Consider the following 25,063-nt stretch of genomic DNA (forward strand, 5'->3'; position numbering starts at 1 on the left):
TATTATAGCCCTTGACTATTTATTGGCAGCTAGTGAAATTTAAAAGCGGTGGGAAGTAAGTGCATGGAGTGAGCAAGCAAAGTGAGCTAGTCCAAGCAAAGTGAGCCAGTCCAACTATCTCAAGTGGGAACAAGGGGCGTTCTTGTGGAAAATAGATGGCAAAAAGATGTATTTTACAGAACAGTTTACAGAAGAACTTAATTTAAAAGCTATAGGTTTAAAAAGATATTCCAAATGGGCACTCCTTAAAATATTCAAGTACTGGATAATGTGTGAACCCCCAACTCGCACAGGTTTTCATGTGAAATACCCCCCTCCAAACATACATGCAGGTAGGACATCTCATCTGAATGGTATTATTAATAGAACCATTCAGAGGAGATCTTTGGGTGTGCGTTTCTTTCATAACTTTCATGTTACTTCCTTTACAACAAAGGGTATATTAGGTTGCATTTACAAGGATAATGGCTGGGCTAAAAGCAAACAGTAGAAGTAACTGGATGCACAAGGAGGGTCCATGGACGCATAGAGCAAGCACTAGGTCCTTGATGGCGGAAGATGGTGGAGCAAAACAATAACTACTTTCTTCCCCATGTGCTCGGCTCCTGCTTTCTACTGAGGATGCATAAATATGTTATAAGAGGCAATAAGCCACATGAAGGATTTACTTTGTCAGTCAGGGTCCATTAAGTATTGTGCCATAGGCCCCTGAACAATGAATGGGTTGCAAAAGTCTTGAAAATACAGAAGATGGGTGTAAAGTACACTCATTTGGATTTGTCTCCACAGTTTTTTTAATAGTGCTGATACACCGAAATGAGTGCCACACACCCACCTCACCCAATGTTTGCCCAGAATACCCATCCAATACACCTTGCACCCATGGAAACTGAAACCTTTCCTACCTTCACCCCATCCTCCCCAACTAGGGGGCTTCCTGGACTCATCTGTGTTTGTCTACCCTTTTGCCTCTGAAAGTGCTTCGAAGCACCTTTAAACCACCGATAGCAGCGTATAATTAGTAGTCCAGAATTAGAAATGTATGTAAAGATGCCATGAAATGATACATTTATGACATTAAGACCTGCTGCCTGTGCCATTCTGTTTCTCAAACTAATAATGTGTACTGATGCGTGGCTACTGTACCCAAAACTGTATTTGGACTGGGAGCTATTGTGGGACAAAACTATCTTATGAATTTGTGTTCCATGCTCAACAATGAAGTTGTAGTGAAGAGAAATCATGATCCTATTATTACAGATGTAATCAACTCCCATGCAAAAGGCCTCATCTCTCGTGCTCTCTGTAATGCTTTGACTCACCCTGCCTCAGTCTTTACCTGCCCACTGTGATAATGTTCTTCCTCTCCTCTGTCCTGTTCCTGTTTACGCTATTCTTTCTTATTACCATCCATCACTTAGTTGTTTGTTGCAGTAGATGCCTCAAGTCAACTGGGCTTGGCCAGGTGTGGGTCCTATGCTCACTGTGCCACAGGACCCAAGCTGTACCTCACTAAAGAGACCCAAATAGGCCGATACCAGTCTGTGGTTGCTTGAACTCCTATGTGGCGGGGACTTAGCCTGGCAGTGCAGGCAAGACTGTTCGTATTGGAGGAGGAACAAGATTAAATGCATACGGCAGGCCTCTGTCTTTACTGGCATAGTGAGTGAGCTTAAAAGAATGAACTGGAATGCATCCCGAAAGATTGCCAGGTGCTAATCAATTCAAGTATCCTTTCCATCACTTTGTTGCAGTAGGTACACTTAGTGCGACTGGTATACCCATACATTGTCCCACGGTCACTTTACACTGACTCGAGCTACCTCTGATGTGGCCTCAAAAGGCCAGAACCCATGCATGGTTGCTTGTGTTGTTGTCTGGAGGGGACCCGACCTGCCAGTACCCGTCGGACTGTTTTTGGTGTAGCAGGGCCAAGAATGATTTTAAATTGGCAGGTGTCCGTTTAGAGTCTACCTGAGGCGGCACGGCCATTGTCTTCCAAGAATGATGAGTTTTGCCTGTTTTTTAAAGTTAAAATAAACTCTTGGCGAGTCCGGTATTGCTAACACACACCGCACACAGGATAAGACTTATTTGATGCACAAGTCCTAGTTGGTTACATTGAGTGGTTTGACAGGTGCATGTACTCTCCAGTAGTTCTGCCAGAGGGAAGGTATGAATGGCTTGTTCGGCATTCTCCCCTCTGGCATGTTTGGTATTTCTCAAATGTCACAGCCTTTGTAGAAAAAAGCCCAGCCTATTTGTTTTCTTCAGGTTGGATCTGTTTGGGAGCAGAATTGGTTCAGTACTTGTTTGAGTTGCGATATTAGAAACAGACTGCAGGAGAAAATTAATTATTTCCCTTGTCAATTTTTTGTATATAGTCTAAAAATGCATACTCCCAATGCTTTTTTCCTCCATTAATCGGGTGCCCACGCAACCAATTCTGGACCTGTGTTAATCTTTATTAATTTCAGGTTAAAAGGTCGGCCCATTTTAAGATATTTACAACCACAATGCCCTCTCTATTGAACAGACAGCGCACCATTTTGACCTTGTTTCGATTGATTGCATTAAAATAGTTTTCATAATATTTGAAAACGAGCCTGTATTGTAGTTCTCTGAATCAACTTGACCTCGGCAGGCAGCATTGATTGGAAAGCTTACCCCTGAGGTTATAGACCCAAAAGGACAATTGTAACTAGCCAAAGTGTCAAAAACCTCAAATCGTCCGCATAGAAGCCGTCAAAACGGATATCCAAAGTGTTTAGCACTTGAAAGGCTTGATTACAGTGTTTGCTTCAATGTTAGAGGCTTGAGAACACTTCTGGTAAGTAACAATACAGACATTACAATATTATAATTTTTCAGTTAACTTTGAAATCAATAAGGTGGTCAGTTCTGATTGGGTGGACTTCACAGCTACAGGTGTATTAGATCTTCAGGATCCCTCAATATCTCGGGCAAAGTCAAATTTGCAGTGTGGTGTGTGTTTGCAGTTTGCAGTGCCGCAACTCGTTCTCTCAAAAAGTATTTGGAATATGAATATGTATGCATGCTGTTAATATGTGCATTCAGATTCTGTTACAAGGCTCTGGTATTTTAAATGCCGGGTTTGCCCACCTCTAAAGTTGTAAAAGTCTGAAGAAAATTGATGAATGGTGTTATTCGACTCTGACAATATTGGCAAAACCAATTTTTCAAATGTTCAATAAAAACTGTCTAGACTTCAGTCATTGAATTGCTCATGCAATCATCATCAAAACATAAGAAATGCAAGCGTCTTCTTACTGCGTGTAGTAGTTGTTGGTCATCACTCTAGCAGGGGAAGCAACTGAGGGATATTGCCCACACTTTGGCAAGTAACATGTATAATCTCAGACTTTAGAGAAATCTAAAAAGCTGACGAGGTTTGTCCTGCAGACCAGTTGTCTCCTCCGGCCTCACAGCTACACAGCATTTTGAAAAACATACCATTCTAGGTCTGCAAAACCAATTGAAAAGCAGACTGGAAATTGCTTACAACACACACAGAGCCTAATGTACAAAGGTTGGGTCGTAAAGCATTTATCATTTTTCAGAGAGACTGCTTTGTGACACATCCTCAGTTTAACGCTGCATTAGATATACACATTCATTGTAGTGCAATAGAACCATTCAGTAGTATTTGCAGAATCCTATCGCCTTAATATTAATGAGCAGGTGTTTCATTCACAAGAGGAACAGCAGCCCTCTTCCATGCTTTAACAGAATTGAAAGTTTTTCTTTAACACAACCACTGTCGATTAAATCAACAGTAGCGACATAAAAAAATGAATGGGATGTTGTGAACGGCATTGGGGTCTGTCTCCCTCTCCCCACTGCCTACAGCCACAAAGATTATCCTGCCCCTCGTTGGAGAATGAGATTTCTTTCATGCGTACCCTCACCTCTTCTGATTAGCAAGGAATTTCAAAGTGTATTTTGCGAGTAGGATAGTCCTTTTTACCTCCTAGAGTACTCTATCTACATTGCAACTTAACTTTTTTGTGGTGACAAAGCCTGCCATTTCGCAAACCGCAGGTTTTACTACAGCAAAAATGGTTTGTAAACTAGACCCATAGGCCCACATGCATCAATATCAGCTTTTGCGATTTCTAAATTGCGAAAAATAGCGATTCGCAATTTAGAAATCGCAAAAGCCTATGCATGAATATTTTTTCATTTTTTATGCAATTCGGTAAAAATCGCTATTTTTACCGAATCGCATAAAAAATGCGATTTTCAAATTGCGAACTCGCGTTTCCCATTCATTCCTATGGGCCAAAAGGCCCATAGGGCTCAATGGGAATTGCGAATTCACACTTTGAAAATCGCAAATCCTGATTGCATTTCAAGGGTGGTGAGGGGGGTTCAAATGAACCCCCCCCCCCCCCCCGCACCCATGAAATGTTGTTTTCGCATCATGTTGCACACACACATGTCCTAAGGACATGTGTGTCCGTAACATGAATGTTAAAAAAATGCTTTTGCTGCGTTTTTAACACTTTTTGCAAATTTACCGAGTGGTTCAACCACTCGGTAAATTTGACACCCTAATTGCGAATTCGCAATTTCAAAACTAATCATGCATTGCTCTTAAGAAATCGCAAATTTGCGATTTCTTAAAAGCAATCGCAATTTTAGAAATCGCAAAAATGTTGCGATTTCTAAAATTGCTTGATGCATCTCAAAAAGCATTTTTGGAATCGCAAACGGCCGATTTTAAGGAATCACACCGTTTGCGACTCCAAAAATGCTTGATGCATGTGGGCCTTTGTCACTAGAAACTTAGTGAGAACTGACCAGACCTCCACAACAAAGCAAACCTTTAAACTAGATGGATCCAACAAAAATGTCAGTATGTCAGGACTTGACACATGGCACATATTTGCCAAATTTTGTTTTGTATTTTTTTTTAAACCTTATCCTTAATTTTTGCTTCTGTTTTTGAGAGAGCATGATTCAAGACAAGCTGGTAGTACCAGCCATCACCTTCAGTATTATAGATTAGTATTCATTTGAGCTCCAGGTTATATACAAGTTAATTAGAGCAGTTCGTTAGTGGTCATTTGCTCCACGTAAACTGTATTACAAATGTATTCTCGCCACTCTGTAGCTTCTCCTGAGTGCTCTGATAGTTTGGGTGTCAATAATGCACTGATTCCAGGGAATACAGTATTTACTAGGTTCGATATTCACTTCCTATACTGAGTTTGGCTACTTGGAATATAAGGTAATGCAGCAATACCACACATTTTTCCTTATGCAAGCTGCAAAACTCTTTGTGTTGTATTTTCCCTGTAGATGTACTGTCAGGTTTTGCCTATGCAAACTTAGTGCATTTCTTGGCATCTCAATTAAAGTGCAAACTCTCATTTGTACCCTTATTGAGATCAGAAAGAAACCTCATGTGGTTACTGGTCTGTGCCATAGTATATCTTTGATTAGATGACTTAGATTTCTCAAAAACCCCAGTCCAGTGACAGCGATCCCATTTTAGTAATACAAAGTGTGTATGCAGAGCTCCCCCAGGACACTCAAACATACAACAAAACTTAATTTGAACAAATATAACATACATCAGCACTGCACAGATATGCCTAAACACTACCACTGCACAACTCCCAATAGACCCAACATTGAAAAACTGCACATAGAAGCAGTCCTTATTTGCCATCTAGAAATGTCACACACTTTTCCGTGTATTGGTATAGAACAATCATAAGCAACTGGTAAAACCCTCAACCCTCAGACAACAAAAGCATACAACAGCAACTCCGTGAGTAAGAGACTCCGCCTTTAAATAGAAAAATGGACTAGAAGATAATATCTAGAACTCATCAGTACAATCTGAGCCACATAGATATACAATGGAAAACTCGGACTACCAGAAGCAGTATAAGGCTTCACATAATTCCTCACGGTCTTCTATGCAAATAGTTCCAACAAATCAGAATACATGGGATTTATCCTGCTACTAACACTAGTAGTTATGGCTTCCTAACCTTTATCCAAAAGAGCCAATATTATACCCATAAAATTATCATTTGTAAAGTGGTAAAAATGTTAACACAGTAATTGGAAAATAATCTAAAAATTACATTTGCCTGACTGATTTCCATTTGGGCCAATTTCTTAGTTTCTTTTTCTGCTTTCGGTGTGTCTACAAATCTTATTCATATGTTTAGTTTGATTCATGCCTTCAGTTGGTCTTGTAAGATTTACATATTCTCTGGTTACCTATTTCTAATCTTCTGATATTACCAGTAAATTCAGTTTGGTGGTTATTTGATAGCCTCTTAAGTGTTTTTCTGATATACTGAATATAATGAGTAATGGTTCAGTCACATGCCTACTGTTGTTGTCCATATTCTCAACCAATGCTTTACAAATGTCAGTACCGAAGACAGTCGAGTCTGTGATGTATATCGAGGATCTCCAAAGAGTAGCTCAGGAGCTATAAGTAGCTCACCAGCTACTACTAAGTAGCTCATGGACATATAGCTATGCTCCGTATTTAAATCAAGAATGTGTAGGACACAAGATGAGGGAATCAGTGCTTCTTAGCTGCAGACACTTAGAGTGGCAGCTAGACAAAACACTGACACAGTGCCACATGATAACACACACAGTATGAGTGACTTCGCCGGGCATGTAACACAATCTCTCACAATGTGACAGCAAGAAAGCTAGACGGAGCCCTTGAGTGCATTGCTGCAGGAGTACAGTCGTAGTATTTGTAAACAGGGCACAAGCCTTAGAGTACAGTGGCTAGAGCGAGAGTGAAAATACGAAAGGGTCTAACTAACTTTAGGGCAGGTGGTTGCGGGATAAGAGTGCACGTGTGTACATGCCTGTACATTTGTGAGTGTGTGATATGAGGCTCTTCCTTGCACACAGTGGTCGTTTCTGCTGGCAACTTTGGCACCTTAGACTACCAGTGGCATTTAATGCTCCTCTGGCATAGAAGGGTCGTCTCTGGCCATAATGTTGTCAGCCCTTTGCATTTTATGTTGTGCCTGGCATAAGGTTGACCCTTCTAGACATATTTTGAACACTTCTGTATTATCCCTGTCTCTCCCTCTACCATAATAGTTGCCTTCGTTAGTGATGGTGGCCACTCCTAGCATAATTATGTATATCCTTAGAATTGTGTGAAAATCTTTGGCATTATGGTGACAATCACTTGAAAAATAGTGGACTTCCTTGTCCGAGTCATTGCCACCACTGGCATTATTGTGGCTATCCTTGGCCTATTGCAGCAATACTTTACACCATGGTATCCATCTATCACATATTGGTAGCTATCTGTCCTTGAAATGCAGGTTGCCATCCCCGAGCTACAAGTGCAATACAAGAAAATTTGAGTAAGAATTGTGATTTTTCCAAGCTTAAAATGTAATGAGAATTTACATTTGATCTAAGTTTCAAGGGCTTTAATTATGTGCGATGCTTTTTAATGACTGCCTAATGCAAGCAGCAATAGTACCATACCAACACAATGTAGAACTTAGTAACATTCTAATCTTCCTGGAATGTAGCCTCTTTAAGCAGTCTCTCAAAATAGTAATGTTGCTTTCTTCTCCAGAAATGAAGAACTTGAACAACTATTCTAAACATCTGTTCCTTCTAATACACCTTTGCCACCTTGGACATTTTTGAAGCTACATACTTCCAGATTTCTCCCTCTTCCTGAAAATATGATACAACCTATTTAAACTCTCCCAAATTAACTTTCTCTTTACAAGACAAAACTAGCAATACAAAACGGAAGGAAAATTGAATCATGTATCATAAACCTAATAGTACGCATTCCACTTGCATTCCTCGAGGGTGAGAAATGAGCATGGGATAATACGAGCCTTCTGCCCGTAATAAAATCTTGATTTTCATACACATAAAGTTCTGAAAATCACACGTTTAGGTAAAGACTGGAGGCTCTCAATATATATGAAAGTTCAATACCTTTGCTGCATACTTTCAGAAACTTGCTTAATTGGTTTTAATTGAAGGTTTGCAAATTTAGACACATTCGACCAATCTGCGGATTGTAAAGTATTTTCCAAGCGTCCACCCATTACAAAGGACTTGAATGCCACTGAATTTCTTGGTGAATTAGCACCAACCTTGACACCAGTTTCCTTCATCAAACGTCTGGCCCATCTAGCAGTTGTTGCCACTGTACAGGCTTTTAAATGCTTTACATAAGAAAACAGTATCTGATTTGCACCTGTTGGTCTAACTTCTTTAGTTCTCCTCTCATGCTATTTTACACGGTTAGTGAAACATAGCCTGGGTACATTAGTACATTACTGTAACAGATGTGAATTCTTGACATGGTTTTAGTCCTCTTAAGATATATTAATTAGGTTCGTCGAATCTGTTAGATAACTCAGGTGCCTTAGCATCAGAAATTAACCTAAATTAAACAGGATTGCCAATTTCCAAGACCATTGTTTCAATAATAAATCATCATCAGGCCAATGTTTTTAGAAAGGCAACACTAAATTAACATCCCACACAATAGTACATTTTGGTGTTGGATGTTTTTTAAAACAAATATTTCACATAATCTTACAAACAAAAATAATGGTATTCCTACTGGACAAAGGATCCACCAAAATATGTCCTGTGTCAATCGCTGACCTGTATGTATTAACTCAAATCCCTACCAAAAAGCTCATTCCAAACAAACTGCACAACATTAACTACAGGGATTAAAGGATCAAAACCACTTTGAAAATCCAAGTACTCCAAGATTCCCTTGCTGTAATGTACCCCTTCTAGTTCCAATTGCCCATGCTTCTTTGACCAAATAGGAAGTTTCTCTAGAAAAATTCCCAGAAATCGTCCAAATAACCAATTGAAGCTGCCCTGTCTGAACCAACTTGTGTATCTGCCTCTAAAAGTTTCTCAACAGGATCGGTAAAAAGAGAAGTATCAGTGGGGTTTCTGAACACATCTGCATCGCAATGAAAACTAAGCTTTTGCTGGCTACCAAACTTGGTAGTCAGCATATGCTTGGTTTAAAAACCTGACATACTTAGTTTCCCTCTGTCTGCCACAAAACGGGAATTACCACAAAAGGAGGAAAATCATAACTTCCCTTTATTGGCCACGTCTGCAAAAATTAATTGATGGCTTCTGGGTCTGGCCTCCAGCTGAAAAAACTTTCAAAGCTGCCTAGTCAACCTTGATGCAAAAATATCTAAAATAAAAGGCCCTCTTCTCACTTTCAAACTCAGAAACGGTTCTTTATCCAACTTCCGTTCACACAATCCATCCTAAACCTTGAATTACAGTCTGCTTTTAAATTCGTTCTTCCTGGCACATGTTCCTTCCTTAGCTAAGAAAACTCTCTACCAGACTCCATATTTCAAAAGAACCTGCTTTCAGACAATTTATATGTAAAGCCTGTTCCTTCAATCTTCCACAAGTTGACATTGTGCCATCCAAGGCATCCTACCCCTGCAGACTTGTAATGACCATTAATGCAATAGTCCCAGAAAAATAGCTTAAATTGCTCAGGACAACAGACCTATAAAACTGGCTATATCCTTTAAAGTGAACGTCCGTTTGCTCTACATCATCCTCAGCTGCTTCCCAACATGGCAACAGCTTCTGAATACACTATAAAACGTAGACACTACCTTCTTCTCCGGATGTAGTACTGATTGCTCCCTGTTCATAAAATATTACATGCTTCTCCAATGAGTAGCTACTGGTATCTCTCCACCAACCTATAAATAGCTCTTCTGTGAGCAGTCCAACCTACTAAATTAGAAGCTTTTGCTTAGCTGAATTAATATATGTGTACCAAAATTGAAAAGTGTACATTTGAGACGAAAATGTATGTGTTTTCCGACCTCGTAGGCTGATGTTTGTAGAGAAATGGTTGGAAATTCAAATTTTTTTTAAAGCTGATATGTAATTGATAACTTATGTGGTACCGGGGAGAACTATTATCAATATTATTACTTTGGTGCCAGGGGCATAGCAGCTATGGCTATTACGCATTACCCATATAAAGGGATTCCAAATTATGGCAGCCTTTTTTATGTAACTGCTGGCAACCTTGCCTGATACCCTGTTTACGGGTGGTAATCTTGCATAGGGTGGCCACTAATATAATCTTGTGAAATGTAGTGACTATTGCAACACTAACCCGTTTATAGCTGTGGATGATTTTCGTTGCTAACTACATCTGATCCTCTGCCTTCAGCAGAATATCATCCAGATAAACAATCTATCTGATGCCTTTTGTCATAAATAACCTATAACCAGTCTCAAACATTTTGAAAAGCACCAAGATGTTGATAAACATCCAGGGATAAAGTTCTCTTTTGCCAGACACTCAAATGAAATCTTAACCTGCCTTCTTCCTTCGGAATTAAACAATCAGAAGTGGAAATTTTACTTGTTTGATTTAGCTAACATGTGTCCCCTTGCGTGATTATCGCGCAACTTTGTGCCTCTTCTTCTTTGAAGGTAGAATCCTGTGTTTGTGTGATATCCTTCTAAGAAATCGCTCCTTCTGTAATAAGGTTACTGAAGATGTAAGAAATTAAGGTTCAAACTGACTGCGACCTGTGAAACAACCTCTCCATCTCCACGTCCAACGAAAAGCTGCTCCCATAAAAATATTTTATCATGAAGATCTAAACCTTCTCTAGATTTATACATTTACACGCTTCTTTTCCCAATTATGTGAGAGAATTGCCTTCAAATAGCAAACCTTTTGAAGTAGGACAATCTTCAACAACAGTCATATCAATCAGATTTAGATCCATTCTCATGAGGATAGTTTTCCTCCTTTCAGCTTCAGTAGATGAGTTAGAGTTGCCTATTAGACAAGCTGTTCTCTGAATACATCCCCAGAGACAATATCAGTACGTTTCCTTGTAGCTATTGATATTTCTGCCATAATGAAAATATGGGCTGCAGGACCAACTATATTAAATATTTAATCTTGGCATAACTTAAGGGACTTGTCAGGTCCGTCCCTTCTTGGGATCTTTTCATAATTCCATCCTGTATCTGGCCATATCCAGGCCTATTTCAGGAGTTTGACAGACCTTGTCAGCCACAACAGGTTTTTAACATTCAGAACACTGGATTTTCTTTCCTTTTCCCCCAGAGGCTTCCTTAATTTTGAATGTAAATATCTTACCATGTGCTTCAAGGCCACAAGTCCTTTGTTCTAGGATAATGTGTTCCAACAGGCTCAAACATTTCTTCACTTTGGGCGTGTCTTTAATAACATCTTAGCAATTTTATCTTCTGTGTGAAAAAGATAAATATCTAAATCATGACAATCCTGCAAATCCAATATGTCCTGCAAGTTATCATTATTATCTGTCAATGGCATCTTTCACATTACTATATATTCGCATTTCTAATGGATTTTATATTTGAGGCCAACCCCGTAATACTTTATCAAAAATAGGTATTTATTTTTTCTAGTTAGTCCAATTTCCAAAATACAGTGTTATAATTTAATATGTATTCTGGGTTCCTACATAGGACAGCTAGGGCTGCCACAGTGAAAAATTGCTTTTGGGAGTTAGTCACTGTAAGGACATTTCGACATTAAATGTCTGCATGTCCTACTTTTAAATAAATACCTTGCATCCTGCAATGCCTAATAGCGGTGACTTACTAATATTTAGGGGAGCCGTCACAAACCTGGGCAGCACACCAACTTTGGGGCCAGAGACTTGCGTTTTTTACGCCTTTGCTTGCCACCTGAGACCCACCTTGGCTGTTGGTCCACCCCCCCCCCCCCCCCCCACCCCCCCGCTGCCGCATTTGGACATTCTCGCGGCCGCCGAGCGGGGGGACTACAGCCCCCAGGAGCCCTTGCTTCGCCCTGCAGCCCCGCCCACCTCGCTCGCTTTCACTCCCGGAAGGCGCTAAAAACATCAGCGCTCCAGCAGGGGAGCGGGAGCCGTCACGAACTTGGGCAGCACACCAACTTTGGGGCCAGAGACTTGCGTTTTTTACGCCTTTGCTTGCCGCCTGAGACCCGCCTTGGCTGTTGGTCCCCCCCGCCGCCGCATTTGGACATTCTCGCGGCCGCTGCGTTTTGTATGCTAAGAAAGTTGGACATTTGTAATACTGTGGTATATATCTATCTGTAGTTAAACCATTCAATATGGACACTTGGTTAAAAACTGGTAGGATGGCCATGACAGGAGGGTCGGTGAGTGGGACAATAGATCATATCATTAACAGGGCCGCCTCTGTTTTAGAACGCGAAATCGCTTTCACTGAGCGGGCTTGTCCTCTGAATTGTTAAAGAAGCGTTCTTCATTGGGCCATATTCAGCTAGTAACTACTCCATCAAATCACGCCACTGGGATAGACTGTATAAGTGACATTGGTACCCCCCCCACAGTTACGAGATCTTACAGAGTCACAAGCTCAAAGGAGGGAAATGCCCAATACAAATATCACCATAGGATCTCAATCTGGTACCAGTATAGAGGAGCAAATACTGGCGACACCTAGCAAGCCCCTCAAAAAGAAGCCCATGGTAAAAACAACTGCCCGGCCCCTCCAACTAAAAGGAAACGTGGCAGGAATAAGCAAAAAGGTACCCGATCAAAAACCCCTAAATTAACTGGAAGCCCTATTGAAAACAATGGCCCCATAAGCAGGACAATTGATAAAAACCACCCATCTGCACATTTGCATCAAGATTTTAGGTCCAATATAGAGCAACTGGTTAAATCCTTATTGTTACCGTTGGTAGAGAGAGTCAGAAGAATGGCTGAGCAACTGGGGCATATTCGAGAAATCGGTATTACCAACACAAATTTAATTAAGGATTTATCAGTAAAGAGGCCTGATATCACTCCACCTGTTGCAGTAATGATATCAAAGCCCACTAATCTTACAAATAACGCAGAATCACTGCCCTCTGCGCATGATAGTCTCCTGGTAAAAAAAAGTCACGAAGGCAGTACCTGAACCATTAAAGCACAGGGAAGGGAGAGATAAAGTACAAGGTAATAACACTCATACATATGAACAAGGACAGGAAAAAGGGAGATCACATCAAGACTTAAACTTAACAAGACAAGCACATTGCATAGACTTACCACCGGAGTCTGTGCCATATGTTATTGTCCTGGCCGGGGTTCCGGAGCTAACAGTGGGGAAATTTGAAGCCTACCAGAACCTTAAGAACAAGGTCGTGCATTGGTTACAAGTAAATAGGCCATTACCTCATAACATAAATAGTGAAATCCTACATGTCAGACGGTGTGGATGGGTGGGTCCTAGACAAAAGGACCTACAAGGGGACATTATATTATAAATTTCAAGGACTATAGGGCGACAAACTATATAAGAGACTGGTACCTAGAGGGTTATGAGAGTGGAATATCTTGGGAAACACTAGATGCTGCCTACAGCGATCACTACCCCATCTCTTTCTGTCTAGAAAAAAAGGGATGTGAACCAACTTTGGAGGTAATTTACAATACCACAATAAACCTGGCTAGTACTAACGGTTATCGTATTAACTGGGCGAAAGTAGACCCAAAAACCTTTATGTATAAACTGATTACTAAAACCTATGATCAGTTTAATATCTGCCTTGCATTAACTGTAAGCAATAAACTAGTCCTCGATGCTTTCGGGGGTCATAACATCTGAAATTAAAAAAATGCTGACTAGAGATTCTAAAACTCATACTCAAAAAGCAAGGAGTTGGTTTGACAAAAATTGCACAAAGGCGCATCAGAATTTGAAAAGGTCTCTACACGAAATCCCCAGAAATATGTCATTGATAAGACAAACCCTGAAACTGTATAGTGCTGCATTGGCCAGAAGGAAAAAAGAGTTAAAAAGTGAAATTTGGCAGAACCTTCATGATGCCTGTCTAAAAAAAGATAATATATCCTTCTGGAGAGCTGTAAACGCCCCTTTTCTGGCAGATAGAGATTCTGATATCATTGATATAGCTATACCAGGGGATATCTGAGTTACGCATTTCACCAATTTATATAAAAATACCACCGCTCCCGAGATTGATAATGTTTTGGACAACCAGGAGTGTTTAAACCCATTTCCGCTAGGAGTTGTTTTCGAGCATGTGGAGGTTGTTAAAGCACCTGGCCCGGACGGCGTCCCGATTGATCTTTATAAAGCTGAATTCTGTAGTAGGGGATCTCTGTGTATAGTCATAATCTAGTGAATAGTCCCGCCCATGTGCGTGGACCCCGGCAATCAAAAATAATCTCTTAAATTGTCAAAATCATGCAGGAACTGCAAAGACACTTAAGAGAGAATTTAAAGACAAATAATGCAGCCTATGTCCACAGGCTACACTGTCCAGTACTTCAACTAGAAATTCCACCAAAAATCACCACACACAGCCCAGCCTGCTAGTTTCTACCATAGAGAAACCTGCCTCCCCCAGTCCAAGACTCAGGAATGATAGAGAGGAAGGTAGGGACAGACAAGCCCCATAGGCTGCCATTATGTGGCTTAAATAGGATACTGTGCCTTTAAGAGAACTTTCCAGACTTCTCCCAGTATCCCAGAATGCATAGCAGGTCCAACTTACTTTCAGTTCTTTTTTCCGGCTCCTGCTTACAGGACCCTGGCATTGAGCTCTCCCTTTTTCAAGGGTTTATTGAATTCGTTTTTGCACTTTTTGACTTTTAAAAGTGTTGCAGTTACTGCTTGGTGTTCTCTTCTCACTTTGTGCTGTTTTTTAGGCGTTTTGGGGCTCCGAAATGCCTGGCCTTTTTGGTAAGTGCCCAGCATGTGAGAGGAAGAAGGCCAAAAGCGACCCCCATGATGTCTGCATCGTGTGCCTTCCAGAAGATCATGGCCCTGAGGAGTGTGTTATCTGCCAGCAACTTTCTGCTAGGACCCTCAGGGACAGATTGAAGATCAGGCTGGCTGGCCTGGAGGATAGGCGCCAACGTGCTGCAGGTGGGTCTGGGCAGCCTGGGAGGGATCCCTCTGCCTCTGCTGAGGCCCCTGGGGGGCTCCCCGGGGGCAGGAAGTCCAGCCAACGATCCCATTCTCCGTCGACGTCGAGGGCTTCGACGACGGCGTCGAGAGGGATGACGACGGCGTGCTCCCCGTCTCCCCGGGGCTCCGGGTCGAGACGGCGTGACGGCTCGACGGCGAAGGAGAAGCCGACGTCGAAGCCGCCGTCGACGTCATCGTCTTCGTCGACGTCGAGGTCTTCATACCGACGCCGAAGGCGCAGGGACGTGTATCGGCGCTCGCCGTTGAAGCGGCACCGACGCTCGCCGTCGAGGCGACACCGTCGGTCGTCGTCGAGGCGACACCGCCGATCGTCGTCGAGGCGACACCGCCGATCGACGTCGAGGGGCTCCTCGACGTCGGGGACATCAAGGCGACGACGACGATCGAGGGCGGACCGCCCGACGTCGAGAGGGCGACGTGAGAGGTCGCGCAAGAGGAGATCGACGTCGAGGAGTCGACGATCGACGCCGAGGATGAGAGGGTCGACGTCGAGGGGACGACGTTCGACGCCGGAGTCCAGGAAGCGCCGTTCGAAGCCGGAGAAGCGTCGTTCTGCGTCCAGCAGACAGCGGTCAGCATCGAGGAGTAGGTCTCCCTCTCCCAAACGACGCAGAGGGGGCTCTAGCCCCAGGAGTCACGCCACTTCCAGTGGTCGCAAGAGGAAGAGGTCGCCTGCGGATGGGGATGGATCTCCGCAACCGTCCCCTAAAGGGTCACCGGGCTCGGTGTACTCAGAAGTGTACACTCCATCTCGACCCAGGACTCCTACTCCTCCACCCGTACCGAAGGAGGACCCTCCGCCCATACCACCACTTCCTACGGGGGATCCTGCTCCACCTCCGGTCCCACCGCATGGGCCCACCCCGCAGCCGGTGGTTCCTCCGCCGAGGTCCACTTCACTGCCGTCACTGCCTGCTCCTCCCAAGGGGACCCCGAAACCGAAGCCCCAGGAGGATCCGAAGAGTCCCCGTGAGAAGCCACGGGAGACCCCTCCTCGCAAACCGAAGGAGCGCCCTAGAGCTGGCAGGTCTCGTTCTCGCTCTAGGCGCAGATCTTCCACGAGGTCGAGACACCGCCATAGGAGGCGCGAATCTCGCTCTCGCACAAGATCGTCTGGGACCAGGGACTATTCACCTACGCTGTCGGGGTCGCCGGACACCAGAGTGTCCCCGATAGATGACCTGGTTGCCTTTCAAGACGTCCTGTTGAGGGGCGCGGTGAAGCTAGGCATTACACTGACAGTGCCTACTCCGAAGACGTCCGTCATTTTCGAGACTCTGCATCAGAGGCACATGTCTCGTCCCCTCCTGCCCTTGGTGCCGGGCTTGGAAGAACCGGCTATGGCGCTGTTTCTCACCCCGGCTGTGACGAGAGCGGCCCCGTCCAGGCTACTAAAGAAATACCGGGCTCCCGACTCGGATCCGGCCTTCTTGAGAGCGGAGCCTCCGCCTGACTCCGTCATCGTCACGGCGGCCCGCAAGCAGCACGCCACCACTCCGACCTCCACGGTTCCCCCGGACAAGGAGTCTAGGTGGATGGACGCGGCGGGGCGAAAGATCTGTGGGACTTCCGCGACATCCATGAAAGCGGCGAGTGCCACGGCTCTGTTGGGGCGTTACGACCGCGCCCTCTGGGACTCCCTCGAGCGCTTTGCGGAACATCTACCTCGGGAGCAGCGTGAAAACTTCATGGAGGTCCTGAGTGAGGGGATGCTGGTGGCCAACCAGATAATCAGCGCGGCTGCGGACTCTTCCCTGTTGGCTGCTCATGGGTTCTGCCACGGGATCAACCAACGGCGCCACGCCTGGCTCCGGCTGACGTCCCTGAAACCGGACGCGCAGCAGAGGGTGGCCAATCTGCCGTTTTCCGGGGAGACCCTCTTCGGGAAACACGCAGATGATGAAATGGCCCGCATGAAGGCGGAGGCCGAAACGCTGACGGCTGTGGGCCTGGAAAAGCCCAAGGAAACCAAGAAGCAGTACCGCCCTTTCCAACGGCGGTTCGGAGGACAAGGCCGAGGACGGGGACAGGCTTCGGGGCACTCGCAACAGCAGCAGCCGTTCCGTAAGCCGTTCCAGAAGCGGCAGAAGGGCAGAGGAGGCCAGCAGTCGGCTCCGGCGCCTAAGGGCCAGGCGGGGTCTAGGCCCTAGGAACTTACTTCCCCCGGATCCGTTACCCACTCCGGTAGGGGGAAGCATCCAACTTTTTCTGGCAGAGTGGAGAAAAATTACTCAGGACAAGTGGGTGCTGAATATTGTTTGCAATGGATACAGTCTTCGGTTCACCAGCCCCCCTCCAGCGATTCCCCCGGTCAGCTCGCAGTTTCAGCTGCGCGAGCTTCAGGCGGAAGCGGATATCCTGTTGAGGAAAAGGGCGATAGAAGGCGTACCTCTGTCTCAGAGAGGAAGAGGTCTGTACTCCCGGTTCTTTCTGGTTCGCAAGAAGGACAAGAACGAGTTCAGGCCCATTCTGGATTTGCGACAGGCAAACAAGTGGATTCGCAGAGAAAAGTTCCGCATGCTGTCGTTGCACCAGATCTACCCTCAGTTGCAACAGGGAGACTGGCTTTGCGCTATAGACCTACAGGATGCTTACTTCCATGTGCCCATTGCACACAAACACAGGAAGTTCCTGCGGTTCTAAGTCGGCACCAATCACTATCAATACACAGTACTCCCATTCGGACTGAAGTCTGCGCCAAGGACATTCTCGAAGTGCATGGCGGTAGTAGCGGCACACCTGAGGAAGAACAAGGTGTTCGTCTACCCGTACTTGGACGATTGGCTGATCAAGGCATCCTCCTTCTCGGAAGCGCGAGCACACTTCCAGAAGACGTGCGTTCTCTTGAACAAGCTGGGGTTGCACATCAACATGGCCAAGTCTGTCCCGACTCCGGTCCAATGCATACAGTACTTGGGAGCCTCCATCGATACGCTGTCAGCAAGCGTGTCTCCTTCGGAAGAGCGACGATTATCACTCCTTCGGAAGGCTCAGGTTCTTATGACGACTCCATCTACAACAGTGAGGACGGTGTCTTCTCTACTGGGATCGATGGCCTCTTGTATCTTCCTGACGCCGCACGCACGGCTGCACATGAGACCGTTGCAGGAGTGCTTGGAGGACCAGTGGGATCAGAGGAAAGGATCTTGGGACGACAAGATTCGCCTGTCGCTGCATGCTCTTCAGTCCCTGAAGTGGTGGTGTTCGGCGGAGAATCTCCTCAGAGGGGTTCCCTTTCACAAGGACATTCCCACGCAGACTGTCGTGACGGATGCGTCTCTTCTGGGATGGGGAGCGCACTCCGGGACTCTGCAGATTCAAGGCACGTGGTCGCCGATGGAGGCCACGTATCACATCAATTTCCTGGAACTCAGAGCTGTTCACTTGGCGCTGAAGGCCTTTCTTCCGTCCTTCTGGACCAAGTCTCTGCTTGTACAGACGGACAATACCACCACAATGTATTACCTCAACAAGCAGGGGGGCTCGAGATCGCGCACTCTGTCGCAGGAGGCGCAAGCGATCTGGCACTGGCTCCTAGCCAGAGGACTGACGATAACGGCCACCCATCTACCAGGTGTGCAGAATGTTCAGGCAGACGCACTGAGCAGACTGCTTCAGGAAAACCACGAATGGGTCATAAACGACGAAGTACTAGGAGAAGTCTTCGCAAGGTGGGGAACTCCAGACGTAGATTTGTTCGCCACCGCCGAAAACAGCAAGTGCAGAGACTTCGCCTCCAGGTACTTCCAGCAAGGGACGCTGGGGAATGCGTTATGGATCGACTGGACGAACAGCTTTCTGTACGCCTTTCCTCCCATTCCCCTGATTCCGGCGGTGCTCATCAAGCTGGCCCGGTCCAGGGCTCGGATGATACTCATCGCCCCGGAGTGGCCCAGGCAGTGGTGGTTCACGGACCTACTTCACCGGTCTCTCCTTCCTCACATCCGGTTGCCGTGCAGGCCGGACCTTCTCACGAAGTTCGGGGGACGGATGCTACACCCCAACCTCTCGTCTTTGAGTTTGGCGGCATGGCTCCTGAGATAGTGCAATATGGCCATCTGAATCTGCCCGACGATTGCATGGACATACTGAAGGAGTCCAAGAGACCTTCCACTCGGACTTCATACGCTTACAAGTGGAAGAGGTTTTGTATCTGGTGCCAGTCTAAGAACCATGATCCTACGGCCTGTAAGGAAGATGTCATCCTTCCTTACCTTTTACATTTGGCGCAGTCTGGCCTTAATGTGCATTCCATTAAGGTTCATCTGGCTGCATTGACTGCCTACAGGAAATGCCCTTCACAGACTTCCTTTTTCCAGATCCCCGTGATCAAAGATTTTCTGGAAGGATTGAAGAAAGTATTCCCTCCTGTCAGGCTTCCCTCGCCTTCATGGGAATTGAATGTGGTGCTGTCCAGATTGATGAAGGAACCTTTTGAACCTATTCATAAGGCTTCGTTGCAGCACCTGTCCTGGAAGGCGGCGTTCCTCGTGGCCATTACATCGGCCCGCAGGGTGAGTGAAATTCAGGCGTTGTGTTGTAATGAACCTTATACTGTATTTCATGCTGCTAAGGTTGTTATGCGTACTCACCCTAAATTTCTTCCCAAGGTTATTTCTGACTTTCATGTCAACCAGACTATAACTTTACCTACGTTCTTTCAGAACCCTTCATCCCCAGCGGAGAGGTCTCTCCATTCTCTGGATGTTAGGAGGGTGTTGAAATTTTATCTGGATAAAACCAAAGATATCCGTAGGTCTGACCAGTTGTTTATCAATTATGGATCGGTCAGGACAGGTCTTGCGACCTCTAAGCAGTCCATCTCTAGGTGGATTGTGTCCTGCATACAATTGTGTTATCAGAAAGCTAATAAGACCTTAGGAGGTAAGCCTAAGGCGCATTCCACCAGGGGCAAGGCTGCCACGACGGCCCTGCTCCGTAACGTGCCGATTGCTGAAATCTGCAAGGCAGCCACTTGAAAGTCGGTTCATACCTTTGCTAAGCATTACTGCCTGGACACTGACGCCAGGGCAGATGCTCAGGTTGGGCAGGCTTCGCTGCGGAATTTGTTCGCACAATAGTGGCATTATGTATTTATTCTCCACCGCCGCTTAGTTGTGGGGATGGGCTTGCCATTCTATTCACTAGATTATGACTATACACAGAGATCCCCTACTACAGAAGGAGTAGTTTCTGTCCTGTAACTCCAGTTCTGTAGTAGGGGTATCTCTGTTATAGTCATAAGCGCCCTCCCTCCTCCCCGGTGGAGAATTTTTCATGTGTACAATGCTGCAGGTCTGGCGTTTTATACGCCTTCAAAAAGAACTGAAAGTAAGTTGGACCTGCTATGCATTCTGGGATACTGGGAGAAGTCTGGAAAGTTCTCTTAAAGGCACAGCATCCTATTTAAGCCACATAATGGCAGCCTATGGGGCTTGTCTGTCCCTACCTTCCTCTCTATCATTCCTGAGTTTTGGACTGGGGGAAGCAGGTTTCTCTATGGTAGAAACTAGCAGGCTGGGCTGTGTGTGGTGATTTTTGGTGGAATTTCTAGTTGAAGTACTGGACAGTGTAGCCTGTGGACATAGGCTGCATTATTTGTCTTTAAATTCTCTCTTAAGTGTCTTTGCAGTTCCTGCATGATTTTGACAATTTAAGAGATTATTTTTGATTGCCGGGGTCCACGCACATGGGCGGGACTATTCACTAGATTATGACTATAACAGAGATACCCCTACTACAGAACTGGAGTTACAGGACAGAAACTACCCCTTATCCTTATGGTCGCCCCCATTAACTAAAGTTTTAAATTGTGCTAACGCCTCTTGTTTTATTTCTACTTGGCCAGAGGCGGTGGTTGTACCTATTTTTAAAAAGGGGGATAGGAACAATCCTGTCTGCTCTCGACCTATATCGCTCTTGGACACCCTTATGAAGGTAGCGGGCAGAATTGTTCTTAATAGACTACAGGTCTGGGTAGAGGATAAAAACATTATTTCTAATCTCCAATATGGATTTCGTAGCGGAAAGGACACAATAGACAGGGCCTAAACTTGGCGTTATTGACTGCCAACTACACTCAAGCCAAACAGGAAAAACTTTTTATTACGTTTGTGGACCTTAGTTCTGCGTTCGACTGTGTAGATCATTCTATGCTATGGAAGACGCTTGGAGACATGGGTGTAGACCACCAGCTCCTTCGATTCATTAGAGAACTATATAGGGATGCTGGGGCCAGGGTATGCTACGGGAGAGCGGGGGCTTGTTCTGACAAATTCAATAATAAAAGAGGTGTCCGACAAGTGTGCATCTTGGCGCCCTTTCTTTTCACCTTATACATTAACAGCGTGGGACAACATCTCAGACTTCCAGTTCGACTACCCCGCTGTTGGCGGAACACCCATCCCCATCCTTTTGTATGCTGATGATGCGGCAATAATGTCTCGCACTGTCATCTGCCTACAACAGGCTGTAGCTGAATTTTCGGAATATATGAAGAACCGGGGCCTACTGATTAATGTCTCTAAAACATATTCCATGACATGTAGCAATACAAAAAAACACAGTAAGGCAATCTATCTGGGGAGAGATAAGGTCAAAAACACGGAGAGTTTCTGTTATCTAGGAGTCATTTTTGACAGCAGGGGGAGTTGGAAAGAGGCAGTCTTTGCCAGAAAACTGGCGATTTAGTAGGGCAAACGGTGCCTTGATAAATTTCTCCAGGAAACTGGGTGGGCGCCCAGCGAAGGAACTAACCCAAATTTATAAGGCAATCCCCCAAATTTATAAGGCAATCCCCCAAAGTGCCGGGCTTTGGGGGGATTGTTAGCGTGGATCAGGTCCAACGAGCTGAAAATGATTTCCTTCGTTATATATTGGCTTTACCCAAATCCATGTCTACTTTCTTTATTCACAGTGAACTGGGGATATCATTGTAGAGGACACGATTAAATCATCCCCACTGCTTTTATGGCACAAAATTTAGGCAACCCTAGAAACGTCTCTAAACAGAGACATTGTTTTAGACTGTTTAGCGTTGGATGGAGTAGCAGATATTTAGTGGTTACATTTTATTAAAACCATGGCTTTGGACATTACATGTTTGGAAACGGTCTCAAAACGTACTCTTAAAAAATTGATTTTGGAGTTCTTAAATCCTAAAAGGTGGCTGGCAGAAAAGGATAAACATACATGCCTGGAATATCGGAAAATAAATCTACATGTAGGTATGCAATCATATCTATTATTGGAAACAAGCCCCTATGCGAGAATGTTATTAACCAGTTTCCGGGCAGATACCTTTTTTCGTTTGATAACTCTTCCAAATTGTAATGATTGGTCAAAATCGTTAGTTAAATGCCCTTGTGATGAAACATCCGTCCAATCTAATATTCATTCTATCCTGTTTTGTGAATATTATGTGACCCCCAGGAAGAGGTTTTTGAAGCCGGTTCTTATAAAATGGGGAATAAGGAGTTCTAGAGCAGCATATTTCAAACCGAAGCAGTTAGAAACAGCATTTGTGGTAAATGCGGTCTCCTCTTACTTGAGAAATTTAATTGCCCTGAGAAACGCCATAGAACTGGGATTATGTAGGCAATAGTGTATGTAATTTGTCGCCTCTTATTTTTCTCTTTTTAAATGGGTAATATTTATTTACTTTATTTTATCTATAAAATATATGAAATTAATTTGATTGTTACATTGTGTTCAATCTTAGCAAATGGAAAAATTTATGGTGATAGTTATGTGTAGTTTTTGGTACTATCCCATTTGACCTTTACTAACTAAAATGAACTTACTGAATGTTGCTGAAATATGATCATTTTTATTGTGTAAATATATGGCGATCATTTTCCTTTTAATTTTTTTAAATTGTCTATTTAATATATTGTGATACTCTGTGCTTTTATGATTTTGCAATAAAAGTCGAATAAAGCTAATTTTGAATTTGAATTTGAAAATGGAAGGATTTTACCTTCCAAAGGGGTTTATTTTGGCAGGTAGAATTGCAGTTTTTTATAGTGCTACAGTCAGGCAATAGTAGGCCTGAATCCATGGGCACACGGCCACTGTAGTGAATGGTTAGGAGTGTACCAAGTAGTCCATTGTTAAAAAGGGAAGCATAGCACTTCAGCACTGATAAGCTTGAAGGGCAACATTTTCGGGGAGACCATGGCGAAAATATGATTTTCCCACAGAATGTGTGATACCATTTCTACAACTCCTCGCTTTTTGGTGAATTAGTGTATCTATGCCTAAAAGATCCTGATGGGACCGTAGTGCCTTCATAGGAACCATTTCATTTACTTTCGAAATTTGTCATACGGGAGAATTTTAAGAATAATGTTCCCTAATTCAGGAGTCGCAGCTCACAAAAAACAATCAAAAAGTACATGGCTAGATCTCTTTATAATCTATGGACAGATAACAAGATGGGTGCTTTCTAAACAGTAATGACCGATTCAGTTAGCAGTGTGGATTCACAAATATGTGGAAGTGCAAGGGTTGTATTTATAATTTTATGTCACTAGATGTTGTAATGTAAAACTAAAATGTAGACATGCAATTGTATGGTAGTATCAGTGCATGGTTTGAAAATAGCATTGCTCCTTTTGTGTATTCTAGCAAAGAAACTGATTGTTTATTTGGTGCAGGTGTCTTGAACCAGTTGATGCTGCCCATCTTTCTTACAAATGGCTGTATACCCCTTTTGACATTATCCTCCTTTTCTTTTTTTTGTTTTGGATTCTTAGCTAGCTTCTCTTCTTGCTTTTCAGGGCTTGGCATGTCCTCCCGCTCCTCCAATGTAAGCACCTCCGAATCCAGCACGGGTACCAGTACAGGCACTCCTTCCACTCCAACCTCCAGCAGCCAGAGCAGACTTCTTGCCTCCTCCCCGTCGCTAATCTCAGGAGTTGGAAGCCCCCCTTCGCTGGACTCTATCAAGACCATCCAAGGCCACAGCCTGCTTGGAGCACCCAAGCCTGAACGAGGGAGGAAGAAAATCAAAGCAGAAACCCCAACTGGGCACCCTGTGCTTGTGGTGCCCTATCCAATCCTGGCATCGGGGGATATTGGCAAAGAGGGAAAAACCTACAGGTTGGAAAATGAGCGGTAGTGTACCACCTACCAGTGCTGCCTTGTACTACTTATAACAATACTTCTTGTTTATCTTCTGCTGGAGCTGCCTTCTTGAGATAGTGAGTGTAGCAGTCCCTCAATAATGCCTCTTCATATTAATTTCCCTGTACTGCTTGTTGATACTGTTCTTCATGGTGTGCCGCATTACACCGTTACCTCTGTGCTAATATTAATGTCTAGTCTACCCATTTATCTGCTAGCTGCTGATATTCACACTGTCTTCCATCACAAAGAAGGGGAGAGGGTTCAAAAGTGAGTTCCACCACCCCAAACCCCCAAGTTCAGTATACACACACCAAAGGGGGTGGGGAACTACAAACACTGTGACACAAGGACAGGATTAAGGAAAAATAAATGTTATTAAAAATACTGCCCTCACTCACACACAATGTGTGTGACATGCTTCATCATCGGGTCTGCTTACAATACGCCCCCGCGTAGCCACGCAGGGGGCGGAGCATAGGGAGGGGGAACACAAAAACACACTACTCAAGACAAAAAATTAAAATTAAAAATTAATTCTACGAACAACATATAAGTGACATACAGTGATCACAACAATTAGTGTTGTCCTTCCGGACTGGGTAAGTGATAGACTTAAAGTGCAGTTAGAAAGTGCTCGTTAAAACTGGCTCATGGGTCCCCACTGGTACTTCGTTCATGGGTCCCAAGGACAGGATTAAAATTCAAGTGAAGGATGTATATGTGTTTAGGCAGAAAGTCAAGATCCATAAACACTACTCCTTATACTGCGGTGGTCAACATGTTTCGACCGTTACTCCGTGCCCGCGATTCTATGGGTCACACCGGTCTTCGTCAGGACAGTCTAACTGTCCCAGTCCTTCTACATCTCTTACCTCAATGCAGTGATTGGTAGAGGAAACCA

At 44.4% G+C, this 25,063-nt stretch overlaps 1 protein-coding gene across 10 annotated transcripts in view; it reads left to right on the plus strand.

The window, feature by feature from the left end:
• The window catches only part of ZNF362 (zinc finger protein 362), a 215,980-nt gene that overhangs the window by 138,424 nt on the left and 52,493 nt on the right, over positions 1 to 25,063 (plus strand). For 4 of the 10 annotated variants that reach the window (XM_086922213.1, XM_086922210.1, XM_086922203.1 and 1 more), the window contains one exon: positions 23,790 to 24,150. In XM_086922213.1, the coding sequence (XP_086778339.1) occupies positions 23,790 to 24,150 (361 nt within the window). The remainder of the gene's footprint in view (positions 1 to 23,789; positions 24,151 to 25,063) is intronic. The other 6 variants (XM_086922207.1, XM_086922211.1, XM_086922204.1 and 3 more) reach the window with 3 other exon arrangements.

Source organism: Lissotriton vulgaris, chromosome 5 (assembly GCF_964263255.1).
Source record: "Lissotriton vulgaris chromosome 5, aLisVul1.2, whole genome shotgun sequence".
Classification (NCBI taxonomy): domain Eukaryota; kingdom Metazoa; phylum Chordata; class Amphibia; order Caudata; family Salamandridae; genus Lissotriton; species Lissotriton vulgaris.